Source organism: Grus americana, chromosome 16 (genome assembly GCF_028858705.1).
Source record: "Grus americana isolate bGruAme1 chromosome 16, bGruAme1.mat, whole genome shotgun sequence".
NCBI classification, from domain to species: Eukaryota; Metazoa; Chordata; class Aves; order Gruiformes; family Gruidae; genus Grus; species Grus americana.
In genome coordinates, this window is record NC_072867.1 from 3,192,176 (window position 1) to 3,206,445 (window position 14,270).

The window sequence follows — 14,270 nt, forward strand, 5'->3', positions numbered from 1 at the left end:
AAATCTGCAGAGGAGGGAGAACTTTGCACCAGGACGACGGGCATCACTTCCCACCTCTTTTCTTCCAGATTTTGGCCGAGTGCTCCCTGACGGCCAGAGGACCGCGACCGCCTAAGGGAAATGCTTCCAATTACCATTGCCTTGAATTTTAAGCTCTTAAGGCCGTTATTGTGTATCAAATACCACCAAAAACATGCTCGTTGGTTTAATCGCGAGGGGAATGCATTGCACTGGTGGCACCTCGCAAGGCGAGCAGGGATGCTGTGGCTACGATGGGGGGGGCAATTTTGCAGCCTTCACTCCGGCCCCCATGCTCTTGCTTGCAGCAAATTTGGGTGGAAGGGGCTGAAGACCCCCTCTGCCATGCTCTGAGCTGCTGCAAACCCTGACCAAGAGGCAGGGAAAGCAGCGTCCCGTGCTGCCGGGGGCAGGTGGGCTCCTGGGATGGGCGGAAATTGGGGGTTATGGCTGCGGTCTGCGATGCCGCAAGAGCCAGAGCTGCCCGCTGTGCGTTTTAGCATGGGAGCAAGGAGCAGCGTGGCTTTGGGGTGGCCTCAGCATCAGTGAAATAGCCTCCCCAAAACGCTCTTCAATGCCTTGCCCTGCAGCCAGCCTGTCCCCAAGTCCCCCCAGGCTGCAAGCTGCCTTTTCCAAAAAAAAAATCTCTCCGCCCAGAGCAGGGTGCTCTGAGCCGGCTCCTTCCCCTCGCCCTGAAAAGCCGTGGTGAGGAAGAGGATGGTGCCTCCTCCTGATGCTGGCTGACTCCCCGGCTCACGAGGTGGCCGTGGTGGCTGCTGAGCCTCCCCGAGCTGCAGCCCCTCGGCAGGGGGAGAAGGGTGCAGTTCGCATCCCACCGCGGGGGGCTTGAAGCGCCCCCGCATCCCGGGGGGGTTTGGCTGTAGCCTGGGCGCAGAAGGGAGCCCGAAGGCTGGCTGCATCCCGGGGCAGGAGCCAAGCGGCTGGAGGTGTCGCGAGGGATTGCTTTGGAAAGCGATTCAAGAGTGGTTTGCCAGCGCAGGGTTGACCCCGAGTGCTCCTTCGAAGCTTTGATGTCTCTCCATCTCTCTCCCCCTCCTCTCCATCCCCTTTTCCCCCTCTCTCCCTTCTTAATCCAGCAAGGTTAGTCCGGACAGAATCGGTGCCCTGCGATATCAACAACCCCTTGCGGAAACCCCCCAGGTACTCAGACCTGCACGTCAGCCAGACGCTCCCCAAAACCAACAAACTCAACAAGGTGAGCTGCTCCAAGAACCCCGAACACCCCCTTTTTGCACCCACCCCCTGCCAGAGGCCACCGGCCCCATGTTGCCGAAATATCAGCGGCTTTTGCTGGTTCTTCGCGTGCAGCTGCTGCTTGTGCAGATAAAGGGGCCGAAGCCGGTGGCATTTGCCAACGCCACCCGAGTTGGGTTGCTTGAGCCACTCCGTTTGCTTCCGCTTCCCCAGCGGGGATGGTCCTGGCGTGAGGAGCAGCAGCTTGCCCAGGGCACGTCCTTCGGGAGCATCAATCCCATTTTCTGGGTGGGAGAGTAATTTCTAAAGGAAGGAATTTAAGAAGGAATTTAATTGTTTAATGTCTTTATCAATGATCTGGACGAGGGGATCGTGTGTACCTGCAGTTAAGTTTGCAAATGACACCAAATTGGGCGGGAGTGTTGATATGCTTGGGGGTAGGAAGGCTCTGCAGAGGGATCTGGACAGGCCGGATCCATGGGCCAAGGTCAATGGTATGAGGTTTAACAAGGCTCAGAGCCAGGTCCTGCACTTGGGTCACAACAACCCCGTGTAATGGTACAGGCTTGGGGCAGAGTGGCTGGAAAGCTGCCTGGCGGAAAAGGACCTGGGGGTGTTGGTTGACAACTGACTGGACATGAGCCAACAGTGTGCCCAGGTGGCCAGGAAGGTCAACAGCATCCTGGCTTGTGTGGCCAGCAGGACCAGGGCAGTGATCATCCCCCTGTACTCGGCTCTGGTGAGGCCACACCTCGAGTGCTGTGTTCAGTTTTGGGCCCCTCACTGCCAGAAGGACATTGAGGTGCTGGAGTGTGTCCAGAGAAGGGCAACGAAGTGGTGAAGGATCTGGAGCACAAGGCTGGTGAGGAGCGGCTGAGGGAACTGGGGGTGTTTAGCCTGGAGAAGAGGAGGCTGAGGGGAGACCTGATCGCTCTACAACTCCCTGAAAGGAGGTTGAGGTGAGGTGGGTGTTGGTGTCTTCTCCCAAGTAACTAGCAATAGGACAAGAGGAAACGGCCTCAAGTTGTGTCAGGGGAGGTTTAGATTAGATATTAGGAGAAATTTTTTCACCGAAAGAGCGGCCAGGCATTGGAACAGGCTGCCCAGAGAGGTGGTGGGGTCACCATCCCTGGAGGTGTTCAAAAAACGTGTAGATGTGGCCCTTCGGGACATGGTTTAGTAGACATGGTGGTGTTGGGTTGATGGTTGGACTCGATGATCTTAGAGGTCTTTGCCAACCTTAAAGATTCTATGATTCTATGATAAGAGCAAATTAAATTTGTGTTTGGGGCAGGGGGTGAATGGCGGGTTGTCCCCAGGATGGGGCATCTCCCAGTTCCTCAGCCATCTGCCAGGACCAAGCCTTGCAGGTGTCTCCATGGGTCTCCAGGCACATCCGCCACTATGGGACTGATGTGTGTGGGTAGGAGCTGCCTAGAAACCTGCTTGGGGGCTTAAATTAAAAAAATAATCCCATGGAATGTTGCTAATTCATGGAGCAGAGCGAGGGTGAGCTTGATGAGCAGCCGTGCTGCAAGCCCCTTGCCCCTTGGGTTTCCCAGTGTGGGTTGCACGCTGAGGTTATTTCTTTTAAAAATAAAATGCCTATGTCCCGCCAGTCCTGCTCCGCTGTGGCCTCTCAGTCTCCGGATCTAAACTGAATTTTTGGTGGTTTGAGGTCTCTGCTACCACCTGAGACTTCTGTAAATAACACATTTATTGTTACAAATAAAACAAGCCCAGAATTTGATTATGTCCCTGGCAAAACTGGTCAAGCCAGACCTGACAGTGCACCTGGTGTGCTTGCTTCTGCACTGCATTAATAGCAACGAAACAGCGTGGGGTGATGTTTGATGAAATTTAGAGCCTGTGGCCTTTGGTGGAAAACTTCTCGCGGGCGGCCAGAGGTAGTGCAGGTCTGCAGGCTCTGCACAGAGGTGCTGGGGTAGGCAGGGCGAGGTGTTCGCGGGCTGGAAATGCTCAAATTCTCGGTGTGATGGGGGACAGGTCGTCAAAACCCTGGCTTCCCGAAGCCTGGCAGGACCCCCCCAGCTCCAAAGCAAAGCCTGGGTACCAGATGATGCTTTCTTGGGTGCGTTTTTTAAACCTAAACCTCTTAGGAGATGCTTAGTGTAACAATCTGCTCTGTTGTTGTCCTGGGGTGGTGCAAATGTCTTTCTGAGGCTGGAGAGCTACTGCAGGAATTCAAGAGAGAGAGAGAGACGCATTTTTTTTCTTTTTAATGCCCGTCCTTCCAGTGATTTGTTTCATTTTGTTAGAGGGCAGTGGGGAAGTGACTCAGCTCACTGACAAAGGCTTTGGGCGTGAAGGGCATCAGCCCCGTTTCTCCTTCTGCCTCTGCCGTGCTGTCCTTTCACCTTTCCTAGCTTTTCTCTAACCAGAACATGATGATGCAGTGCGTGCATATGTATCTATGTCTATATCTATGTCTATATCTATTTGGCTTTGACCTGAGCACTCCCATTCTGCTTAAAGTTTCCTCTATAAATGTGCTTTATGCAACAGGGGCCCCCTTCTTACTTTGATGTTTCTAAAAGCATTTCTTTAGAGACACCGTGTTCTCGGTGAATAGCATCAAAATCTTATTGTCAGTGGCCTTCAGCGTTGGTTTAAAAAATAATTCAGCCAGCCAAGATTGTTGTGCGTGTCAGGGTGGTCTATATAAAATGTACCTGGGTTTCCTGGAAAGCCCAGCTCATTTAAAAATCAAACAGTTTGGACAAAATTACCTGCTGGGGGAGGTTCATGCAGGTTTTCTAACCTTGGAGGGACCGTGCCGTGGGTGCGCCTGTCTGGAGACGGGAGTGCTCGGTGCTGCTGCAGGTCAGACCCTGCTAAGTGTCCCCGGGTTGGGCAGCAAGGTCACGAGCAAGGTGGGAAATTCTGGCCTCAGTTTTCCTTGTAAGATCTAAGATATCCAGGCAGGTTCTGCTCCCCGTTTGCTCCCAGGTGGTCCTTTCTCACCCATCGCAGTGTGCCCCAGAAGGGTGCACCCAAAGCTGCCGTCCTTGCCTTGATGAGGAAAGGTCAACGAAGGGCAAGGGATGTCTTGGGATGTGTTGGCTGATCCTTTCAAATCTTTCAAATCGGCCCCCTGCTCCAAGCGAGGCACTGGGGTTTTGGCTCAAAGGAGGTCAGCAGAGGCTGCCAGGTCTTTGATGTCTCCAAGGACCAAGCCCCAAGGATGTGACCCCTAACTCTAGTCTTGGTGGCCATGGCTCTGCAGAGGTTTGGGGAGCCCTCAGCCATGGGTGTGTAGCATGGAGAGGATGGTCTTGGTGCAAACTGTGAATACAAATGGCACCAGGCTGGGGCTCTGGTTGTTTTCTAGGGCTTCTGGAAACAGGGGACTGGGATGACCTGTGTAGCTCTTGCTTGTCACCTGCGGTCCTCTGCACTGGAGCACCTTAGGGTGGCACCAGCCGGCACTGCTCTCACTGGCTCCTCTCTTCTCTTCTTCCCTGTGTCCCACAGGACCACATCCCGGTGCCCTACCAGCCAGACTCCAGCAGCAACCCCTCCTCCACCACCTCCTCCACACCCTCCTCGCCGGCCCCACCGCTGCCGCCCAGCGCGACGCCGCCGTCCCCCATGCACCCCTCCCCGCAGTGCCCGCGCCAGCAGAAGCAGTTCAACTTGCCAGGTACCGTGAGCTCCCCACCTCCACATCTGCCTGATGAGAGGGCATCGTGCCCCAGGGTGTCCTCAGGGTAAGGACGTGCTCTACCTGCTTGCCTGCCTGGACTTATGCTGGGATGGGAAAAAGTTGGAAGCACAAATGAGCAACAAAGATGAATTTAGGATAATTCAGGTTGAAAGGGAGCTTGGGAGTCTCTAGTCGAACCTCCTGCTTGAAGCAGGGTCAGAGCTCAAGGCTTGATCGAGTTTGGTCTTGAAAACCTCCAAGGATGGAGCCAGCACAAGCTCTGTAGGCAACCTGCTGCACTTGAGGCTACAGAAACCTTCCCAGGCATGACTTGTCCATGGCGTCTGCCTGCTGCATTGCCTCAACAGCAAATGGGAAACAAGGTCTTACCCCTCTACAAGGGTAACTTGGGTTGACTTCACTGTGTCTTTGGGATGACAGACCTCCAACAAGCTTGTTGGCAGCGTGTGTGGGGTGATAGTGGGGTGTAGCTGGTGCTGAGGGTATCTGACATAGCTTGTCCCACCGAGTCTTGTTTGGGTATGTGGGACCCATCGGCTCCTGGATTTCAGTCTCTTCAGGGATGGTGGAAGAGGTAATTTGGTCACGGTGGCTGCAGGACACAGGAGCTACATTAAATGGCCAGAAAAGCTCCTCCTGGCCTGAGGACGTGTCGAAGCCTGTCCCAGCACGGCTGCCTTTGGGATGTCCTTGGGGCAGTGCTGCTGCTCCAGGGAAAGTCCCTTCCTGGAGGGGAACGGCTCAACATCACTCCTGGCAGCGTGGAGGGGCTCAACTGTCCTCAGCCACCCACCTGCCTTTCCAGCCACTCCCAAAAAGGGCCTGGTGAGGGGAGAGGAGGGGCACCCACTGCCCCGACCCATCTCAGAGATGCTGCAGCACTCATGGCTGCCCTGGGGCCAGTGACCCCTGTTTGGTCTGTGGCCACAAGCCTCTTTGATGGGGCAGCAGCGAGGAGGTTGGGGTCTCTCCTGCATCCCCAAACCCCAGGGTTAACGACCTGGTCTGGTAGGAAGGAGGGTCAGGACTGCTCCAGAGGAACCAGATGGCACCTTCGTGCTCTGCTGATCCTGCTGCGCCATGGTGATTCCTCCCTTCTGTCTTGACAAGCCTTCAGCTAGAGAGGAGGAGGAGGGAGGCGAGGGGGGATTTGACTGGCAGGATCCATCGCCATAATAGAAAACACTTCCAAAAGCGGGAAACCGCCCCCACCACCCAAACAACACAGGTCCTCGTGTGCCCACAGAGGATGCAGCCGGGCACAAGTCTCACTTGCTGGATTGCCCAGGGCTCAGGCAAGATGCTGGAGGGGCGTGAGGAAGACATGGAGGAGCTGCGAGGAAGCACTGAGCACCCAAGGAAGGACGTGACCTGTCCGTCAAGGAGGGGCTCGGCTCCCTCTCCTGCTCCTCAGGTCGGGATTTCGCCAGCCACAGCCCTCCAGACTCCAAGTGCTGGGAGGATAGTCCACAGCGTGGTGTGGGTTTCTGTGCTGTAATAACCGAGTTCGTGGTGGTCCAGCCAGATCCTGATGTCTCAGCAGCGTGATAGCCGGGCTCGCAGTGATTAACACCCCCAAACTGCTGGCTGGGCAAGCCCTGGACCCTGCCTGGGTCTGGGGGGAAGGGGGTCCAGTGTTCGGTGACCCCATCATGCATCACTTCTGGAGCAGAGACCTCCCTGCAGGTCTTTGAGATGTTATTTCACGTTGTTTAAAGCAGAAACCACAGAAGTAACCCCCGTAGTGGGCAGCAGCATCTCCTCATGGGGACCTGGACATGCTGCAGCTGAGCCAGTGCAGGGAGCCCCTGGCACACTTGCCCGGAGCAGGGCAGGATCAGACCCCAGCAGCTCAGGGGGGTGGTTGCTCCCTGATTTCATGTCTGTGATGAGCAGAACCCGGTGGTGAATGGGAACAAAGCAGGACTTCCATGCAGGAAGATGAAAGCACAGTGAAGTTCTCCATGGTTTGTCTCATCAAGATGGTCATCTTGGGGATTAGGATTTGAGCCTGGAAATTTGCAACACGGTGACCTTTTTCTGCCAGAATTACCTTTGAGTCTCCTTTGATGTTGGCTCAGGGCTGCTCAGGTCCTGCTGCAGAGCTGAGGTCGGGCTTTGGGGTCTCGAAGCTGGAAAGGAGAAGCTGAGGAACGGTCTTTGGGGTCTTGAAACTTAAGAAGAAGGTGACTTCTGAGCTGATGCCAACCTCTGGTGGCCTCAGCAGCTCTGTCTTGCTTCACACCCATGACCTGCCTGCCTGCATGAGTCAAATCAGCCCTTGGGCTTTGCCTGCTGGCGACGGGGAGCTGACGGAGGGTAACACCTCCCAGAGCCCTTCTGCAGCGCTGGCTTTGGGCAGCAGCTCCCAGGGCTGCTGACAGCCGCCGGCTCCTTTCAGTGTGCCGGGAGGCAGGTAGGGAGCCCGGGAAGGACACGTCTCTGAAGCACAGCAAAAATGCACGGATAGATGGGCTGGATCGGGCAAAAATGGGCAGCGGCTGCAAATCCATCGCTCGGTGTCTCCATGATGCCGAGCAGTTCCCAAAGGCCGGGCAGGAGCTGAGCACTCAAACCTGCGGGCTTTTGCTGGCAATCAGGTGTCCAGATCCCACCGGTGACTTTGCAGATGCCATCGACACTCTCCAAATGGTGGAAAAAATTCAGTTATAATCCAGCCAGATTGTTAGAGGGCTAAGGTCTTAATTTTTTGGCCCGGACACTCTACGTGCCATTGTAGGTGGCATCCTCCGGAGAGACGGAGGTGGGAAAGGTTGGTTGTGCAGGGGGGGACCTGGACCTGGGGCTGATGTTTCATGGTGCAGGACTGGGCGCAGGTTGGAGCCTCTCCAGTGTCTGGCTCTGCAGGTCGGTGTTTAACCCCCCCTTTTCTCTTTTCCAGCTTCCCATTACTACAAGTACAAGCAGCAGTTCATTTTCCCAGGTAAGTCTCTTCAAAAGAAGTCTCTCCTGTAACGTGGGGTGCTGAGATGTCCCTTAGGGCGGTGGGTGCCTGGCCGGCTCTTCTAACCCCTGGGTTTGTGCTGGGGGGTTGTGCTGGGCTGGGATTTCTCCCCAAACCCAGTATGTTGTCGCAGGACCGTGCACTACTCAGGCGCTGCGGGGCTGGGTGCCCCTCAGTTACAGCTATAGCTAAGGGTGTACCTAAATCGGCCCTGGGGTGGAAGGGAGGTTTCCAGTGGGACTGAGTCGCCCTGGGTGCCCCCGGCACTGGAGGGGGCTCCCGGTGCCTCCTGGCTAGCTCTCACGCCGCTCTCTTCTCCCCAGACGTGGTGCCCGAGACGCCGACCCGAGCCCCGCAGGTGATCCTGCACCCCGTCAACTCCAACCCCATGTGAGTGCCTCCCCCTCCTCCCAGCTGCCTGCCCCTTCCCCTCCCCAGGCAGCGCATCCTCCCCCCCTTCGTCCTCCAGGCACCCATGGGTGCTCCCCTGGCTTTGCGGGACCAGTTCAGGGCTCAGGGATGATTTTTGGGCAGGTTGGGGTGGATGGTCGGGGTGAAGCCCCGGTGCTCCTGCCGCCCTAACCCGGCTCGTGGCTCTGGGTCTCGGGGAGGAGAAGGGTTGAAAGGAGAGGGCAGGGGATTGATTTATAACCCGCAGCAATGCACCCGCCCTGCGCTTTGCAATCAGAAAAAAAAAAAAAAAAGACTTTCAGTCCGAGAAGCCAAAGCCCAAGCGATTAATCTTAGAGAACCAGGGACTCTGAGATAGTTATAATAAAGGCGGTTCTTGCAGCCCCACCTGTAATATTTTCAAGTCCAATAAACTTGGCCCTGACATTAGTTTTGAGATGCAGCATCTAATCGGCGTTAGGACCAGCTCTGCTCTGCCGAACCCGGTATTCGTGCCTGCGCCGCCCTGGCAGCGACGTTACGTTTCAGGCTTGCTCACCGATCCTTTTTATAAATGCCATTTTTGAAGGATTTCACAAGCCAGGAGTTTAACAGATAGGGTCTCGCTCCCGGCTGCCATGTGCTTTGTGTCCGGCTCGCCCACGCTCCCCAAACTGCATCGGCAACTGCTGGGGGGTCCGGCGGATCTCACCTCGGGGGGAGGCGATGGGAGGGACGGGGATGGAGCCGCTGTCCCCACTGGTGGCTGGTGGCCTGGAAATTAATGGCAAAGTGGTAAAGTCAAAGCCTTTTATTTATTTTTTTTTTCCCTTCCCTGCCTAAAGCAAGGTATCAGGCGTAGGGCTGGCAGGCTTTTGTGGGGAGAATAGCTTTCAATATGCCAAATCTGTGATTCTCCTCTTGTTCGCTCCACTGAAAATAACCCGCGGGAGCCGCTGAGGTTACCCCGGGCTCGGCTGGGTTAAACAGCAGACTCTGCTTCGGATGCTCGGGAGACGGGTATTCGTGCCTGGGTTAGAGATCAGGCAGGAGGAGACTGCGGCTCCCGCAAACCGCCCGTGCGTCGGGACGGGCGGCAGAAACCGTCTGCAGCCGCCCGGCTTTTCCACGCCGCTTAAAATATCCGGGTTGATTCCTTTTGTATACGGACCTGTGTTTCCCCTGGGATTTATAGCTCTTTAGTGGCGATTGAACGGGATAGGAAGCGCAGGACCACTGCGTCCTGGGGGCTTGGGGGGTGTTACACCTCCCCTGTGTTCCTTGCTGTCTCTGGGAGGGGATGCTGTTAGTTATGTTATTGATAATAATGACTTATAATATACTTACATTATGCTGGAAACCACCCGAGCTGCTCCAGCTGATCTTCCCCACGGAATTTCCCTAATTGCCCGTTAACTGGTGGGTGCAGTGACACCCTGGTCCTGGACCTGGTGCTGGGCGGTGCTGTGTAAGCGGAGAAGGAAAAGAGGAGCTCCTGGCCCAGGGGGCTGGGAAACTGGGCAAATCTGGGTGCTCTTACTGCAGGGACAGTCTTTGAAACCTCCGCTTCTCAAAAATAATCGCAAAACCCATTTATTTTTTTTGTCCTCTTCTGGCTGCTAATAAGCCACGCTCGTCGCTTTGGCTGGTGTTCATTAGGAAGGTCATTCTGATCTTAGAAACCACCGAAAAACGCCCTGAGCGCGTGCCCCAGCGCTGCCTTGACACGGGCAAAAGCTGCGGAGGCAGGGGGAAATGTGTCCCTTACCCTGGGGCTGTCGGGGGTGACGGCTCCCGGGGCGCACGGCAACGGTGCATCCTGCGCACCGCGCGCTTTGGGGGACGGGATGGAGAGGCGGCGGTGTGCTCCCACATCACCAAATCCATCCTGGAATTTCACGCATCCGATATTAATCAATGCAATAATTAATATTGCTCGTCCCCGCTATCTTCCCCCCCCCCCGTGTGAGCACCCAGAGCCGTCCTCGGGGATGGGGGCAGCCAGGGCGTGGGTGGGAAGGGGTTGTTCTCCCAAATTGACAGCGAGCCTGGCACTTCTCCTGCCCGAGCCCTTTAGTCCCGGTGCAATGCGACGCCGTGGGAAGCGGGGCTCGATGCCCGCGCGTGCTCCCCACCTCACCGTTGTTTTTACCCGGCGGTAATTCAGTAATTCTTTTAACAGCCTGGAAGGAAACCCGTTGCTTCAAATTGAAGTGGAGCCCACCTCGGAGGTGAGACGGCTGGGCTCGCTCCTCTGCTTAACGGGCCTTTATTTTATATACGTCTTGGGGCACATTTCACGGGAACCAGAGAAGTTTTAGCATCTGTGCAGTGAAATTGCTGATAATTGAATTAATTGGCCAGGCCTGATCCTGCCCAGTCATCCGTGTGCCCACCCCATGAAGAGGGACCCCGATGGGCTTCGTCTCTGCCCTCAAGTTTATAATTCAACGAGCTTCTCGGAGATGCATTAAAAGTGTGATGGAGGGGAAGGGGCGAAGGGCGAGGAGGGGGACGCGGCTTTTAATGGGCGTTGTAAATCCTATAGAAAGCATACATGGAGCGTCGAGGGAAAAGCCAGACCTGGCCCGGGGGGGCTGGGGGTGTGGGGCTGGGGGCAGTGGGTGTTAGCAGAGCACGGCTCGGCAGGGGCGGGATGGAATGCTGCTTCCAGACCAGTGAATTAATCGCCCCGGTGTGTTGCTCTCTTATGTTTAACCCGGGGGGAAATAAATGCCTCTCTGCAAAATCTGGGTTTCCGCTGGCTTCGGTTGCCTCTGCCCGGGGACCTGCCCGGTTTCTCTGAGTCAGTGGGGTTTTGTCCGTGTTATCTTCCTCGGCCACAGGCTTTCCCCCCCGTTTTATTGTGCTCACCTCCCTTTGCCTCCCCGCAGAACGAGGAAGGCACCGAGGAGGCTCAGGAGTCCGAGGACGACTTCGAAGAGATGAACCTCTCGCTCCTCTCCGCACGCAACTTCCCCCGCAAGGCCAGCCAGACCAGCATCTTCCTCCAGGAGTGGGACATCCCCTTCGAGCAGCTTGAGATCGGCGAGCTCATCGGCAAGGGCCGCTTCGGGCAGGTCTTTCACGGGCGCTGGCACGGGGAGGTGGCCATCCGTCTCATCGACATCGAGCGCGACAACGAGGACCAGCTGAAGGCCTTCAAGAGGGAGGTGATGGCGTACCGGCAGACCCGGCACGAGAACGTGGTGCTCTTCATGGGAGCTTGCATGAGCCCTCCCCACCTCGCCATCATCACCAGGTAAGCTCCCACGCCTCGTGCTCAGCCGGAATAATTTTTTCTTTCCAAAACACCTTTCTGGAGTCAAACGTTACAGGGAGGCGAGGCTGGCCGTGCCTCCCTGCCCTAGCAAAGGGATGTTCTCCGTCTGCTCTGATTTATGCTGCGCGGTAGATAGCAAACCCATTTAAGTGAGTCCAGGCAGATTCATCTCCTGTAGAAGTGGAACTTGGGACAGGAACGGTTTGTTGTGAGCAGGAGGGATGTAACCTGCTGGGATCGGCAGCGTCTGTTCCGGGGTTTTATTTTTGTATGTGGTGCCCTGGTTAGGTCCTTGGATGGGTGATGGGGTCTGGATGCTGCTCGAGCGCTGCCACAGCGTAGAAAAACCTGTAATTGCATAAAGCCACGCGCAGACACCGGGTTCCACGAATAACTTGGTGCTGTGAAAACAGCCCTGGTGTCAGAAGGCTCAGTGGGGTGCAGGTGTTAGGTCCAATGGTCTGTGAAACGGCCAGGAGGGCAGCAGAGGTGGGAAAACTGGGGGCTTGCAAGGAGAGCTGGGGCTCCAGGAGACTGGAGCCTGTCCGGGGGGGTCTCCCCACTCCCGAGAATGTGGGAAACTTTGCAGGATAAGTCACGGTCTCCTTTCCCAAAGCTGTTGTCTCTTTTACACCCAAAATCGGGTATGGGACTAATAAGAGTGAGTTTGGGATGGGGTCAGGGGAGGGGGATTGGGGGCTCGAAGAGCTGCTGGCTGGTGATGCTCGGGGACGTTGCAGCAAGGTGCAGGAATGAGACTGCTGGAGGGGGCTGCTTGCGGCTGGGTGTGAAGCAAGCTGGGACCTGGGGTGTCCCAAACCACCTCGGAACACCTCGATCACAAGGAATTGCCACGCACCCGCCGTCACCTGCGCGCCCGGTGGGAAAGGCAGCACCGAGCATCCCAGCGTACTCCTGCACGGGCGGGCAATCACAAAATCCCCACTGGCCTCGAGACGGGGAGGCTGCAGCGAATACGAATGAATGAACTCTGAATGGAATACATTTACTTCTGAGTATTCAGTTATTTCCCTCCCCTCTAGAGCACGTGTTCAGCCGCGGGGCTCGATATGGCGCTGCTTTGCATCCTGCCGTGGGTTACCTTCTCTCGGAGAAGTTTCCCCAAGGTGAGGTTGAATTTCCAGCCTCCTCCTGGCAGCGTTTCAAAAAGCCTGCGCTGAAACGGCAACGCTTCTGACAGCCATTTAGCGGTGAAATATTGCATCATCCCTTCCTAATGTCACCTTGAAAGCGGCACCTCCCACCCCTGGGGCAGTTCTGTGGGTGCTGGGGTGTGGGGGCTTTGCTTTGCTCCCCCTCTTGCTCAACAGCAAAGGATTTCAACCCAAATTTGTGGCTCCTCGTGCCATCGGTTGCCCCCTGCCCCGGTGGGTTCATGGGGTGCACTCGGCTCGGGGGGTGCATCCTCCGGAGACGGGGTGACTCCCAACAGGGGCTGGCTCTGCCCAGCTTGGGGACTGGAGAAAATATGCTTTTTATTTTGGACCAGAAAACAGTCATCTGAGAAAATTCAGCAGCATTTCAGATCGCCATCTATTAGCTAGCTTCAGGCCAAAAGCTTTTTTGAAAAGCGTGCAAACACACGTATCGATCGATGCGTCAGAAACCCCGTCCCTGTGTTGCACCGGGCAGCGTTGCCGCCTCTACCCAGAGGAAAACAGTGTCTCCGTCCTGCTCCGCGATCCCTCTGCAGCCCCTATTTGCTCAGCTTTTCAATCCTATTCAATACCAAAACCTGGGCAATATATTCTTTTTTTTTTTATTTTTTAATTTTTTTTAGCTACAGAGTGTTTTCTATTCTAATGCCTCTTTATATAAAACCATAAAGGTGCCGTTTTTGACAGCTTGACAAAATAAATATGTGCGCTGCAGTAGCTTGATGCATTAATATGAGGGCTGCGAAGCGTGCTGCTCGCTTTGCTTTTCTTCCCAGCTGCGCTCGATCCCTTTTTTTAAGGTCAAAGTACAGCTTTACTGGATTGCCCTAAATATAACCTGCGCTCGCAACGTCTCCCAGCATTGCCCGCTCTTTGCCTACAACCGGCGCTCCGCTTTCAGCCGTATTCTTCGAAGGCTGAATCAACGTCGCGAAGGTTTTTCAGTTGCAACTGGAAACCCGTTTGCTTTTCTCCCGTTGGGATTTCTGCGGTGCGATCGGCTCGTGGCCGGGGCTGGCGGCGGGCTGGCCGTGAAGGTGCAGGAAAAGCGAGGAGGAGGAGGATGGAATCTTTGGGAAGCCCAGGACTGCATGAATGAACATCCCTTAGCTCAGAGGTTATTTCCAGACACAATTTATTCCCCTTTGAGGCTTCCCATGGGGGTCTGTTTTGCTGGTGCTTCCCCAGGAGGCACCTCTGGGGCTCTCAGGGCAAAAGCATCCCTTGCGTTTCCTGGGGCGACAGCACAGGGATGCTCCCTTGCCCTGGTGCCTGCAGTCCTCGTCTGCTCTATCTTTGGTTGAACGGTTTTGGGGGCTTCTTGGGGCATCTCTGGTCACCTCCTGTGGGGGAAAAGCCTTCTCGCTTCTCTGTCCCGTGCGTGTTTCCTTAGCTGACCCCGCTTCTTGGAATAGTTGGGTCTTTCCTAAGGGATGTGAGCCCTGGGGACTGTTCTGCTGGGATGGGAGCTGCTGCCTGGGTGTTGTAGGGAATGAGTCTGGGAAGAGGAAAGTGTGGCACGAGCCGGACTGG

At 55.7% G+C, this 14,270-nt stretch overlaps 1 protein-coding gene across 3 annotated transcripts in view; it reads left to right on the plus strand.

Annotated features, from left to right (window-relative positions):
• KSR2 (kinase suppressor of ras 2) overlaps window positions 1-14,270 on the plus strand; it is an 85,748-nt gene that overhangs the window by 43,809 nt on the left and 27,669 nt on the right. For all 3 annotated transcript variants that reach the window (XM_054844716.1, XM_054844718.1, XM_054844717.1), the window contains 6 exons: window positions 1,116-1,234; window positions 4,729-4,897; window positions 7,824-7,865; window positions 8,210-8,276; window positions 10,459-10,507; window positions 11,171-11,538. In XM_054844716.1, coding sequence (XP_054700691.1) covers window positions 1,116-1,234; window positions 4,729-4,897; window positions 7,824-7,865; window positions 8,210-8,276; window positions 10,459-10,507; window positions 11,171-11,538 — 814 coding nt within the window. The remainder of the gene's footprint in view (window positions 1-1,115; window positions 1,235-4,728; window positions 4,898-7,823; window positions 7,866-8,209; window positions 8,277-10,458; window positions 10,508-11,170; window positions 11,539-14,270) is intronic.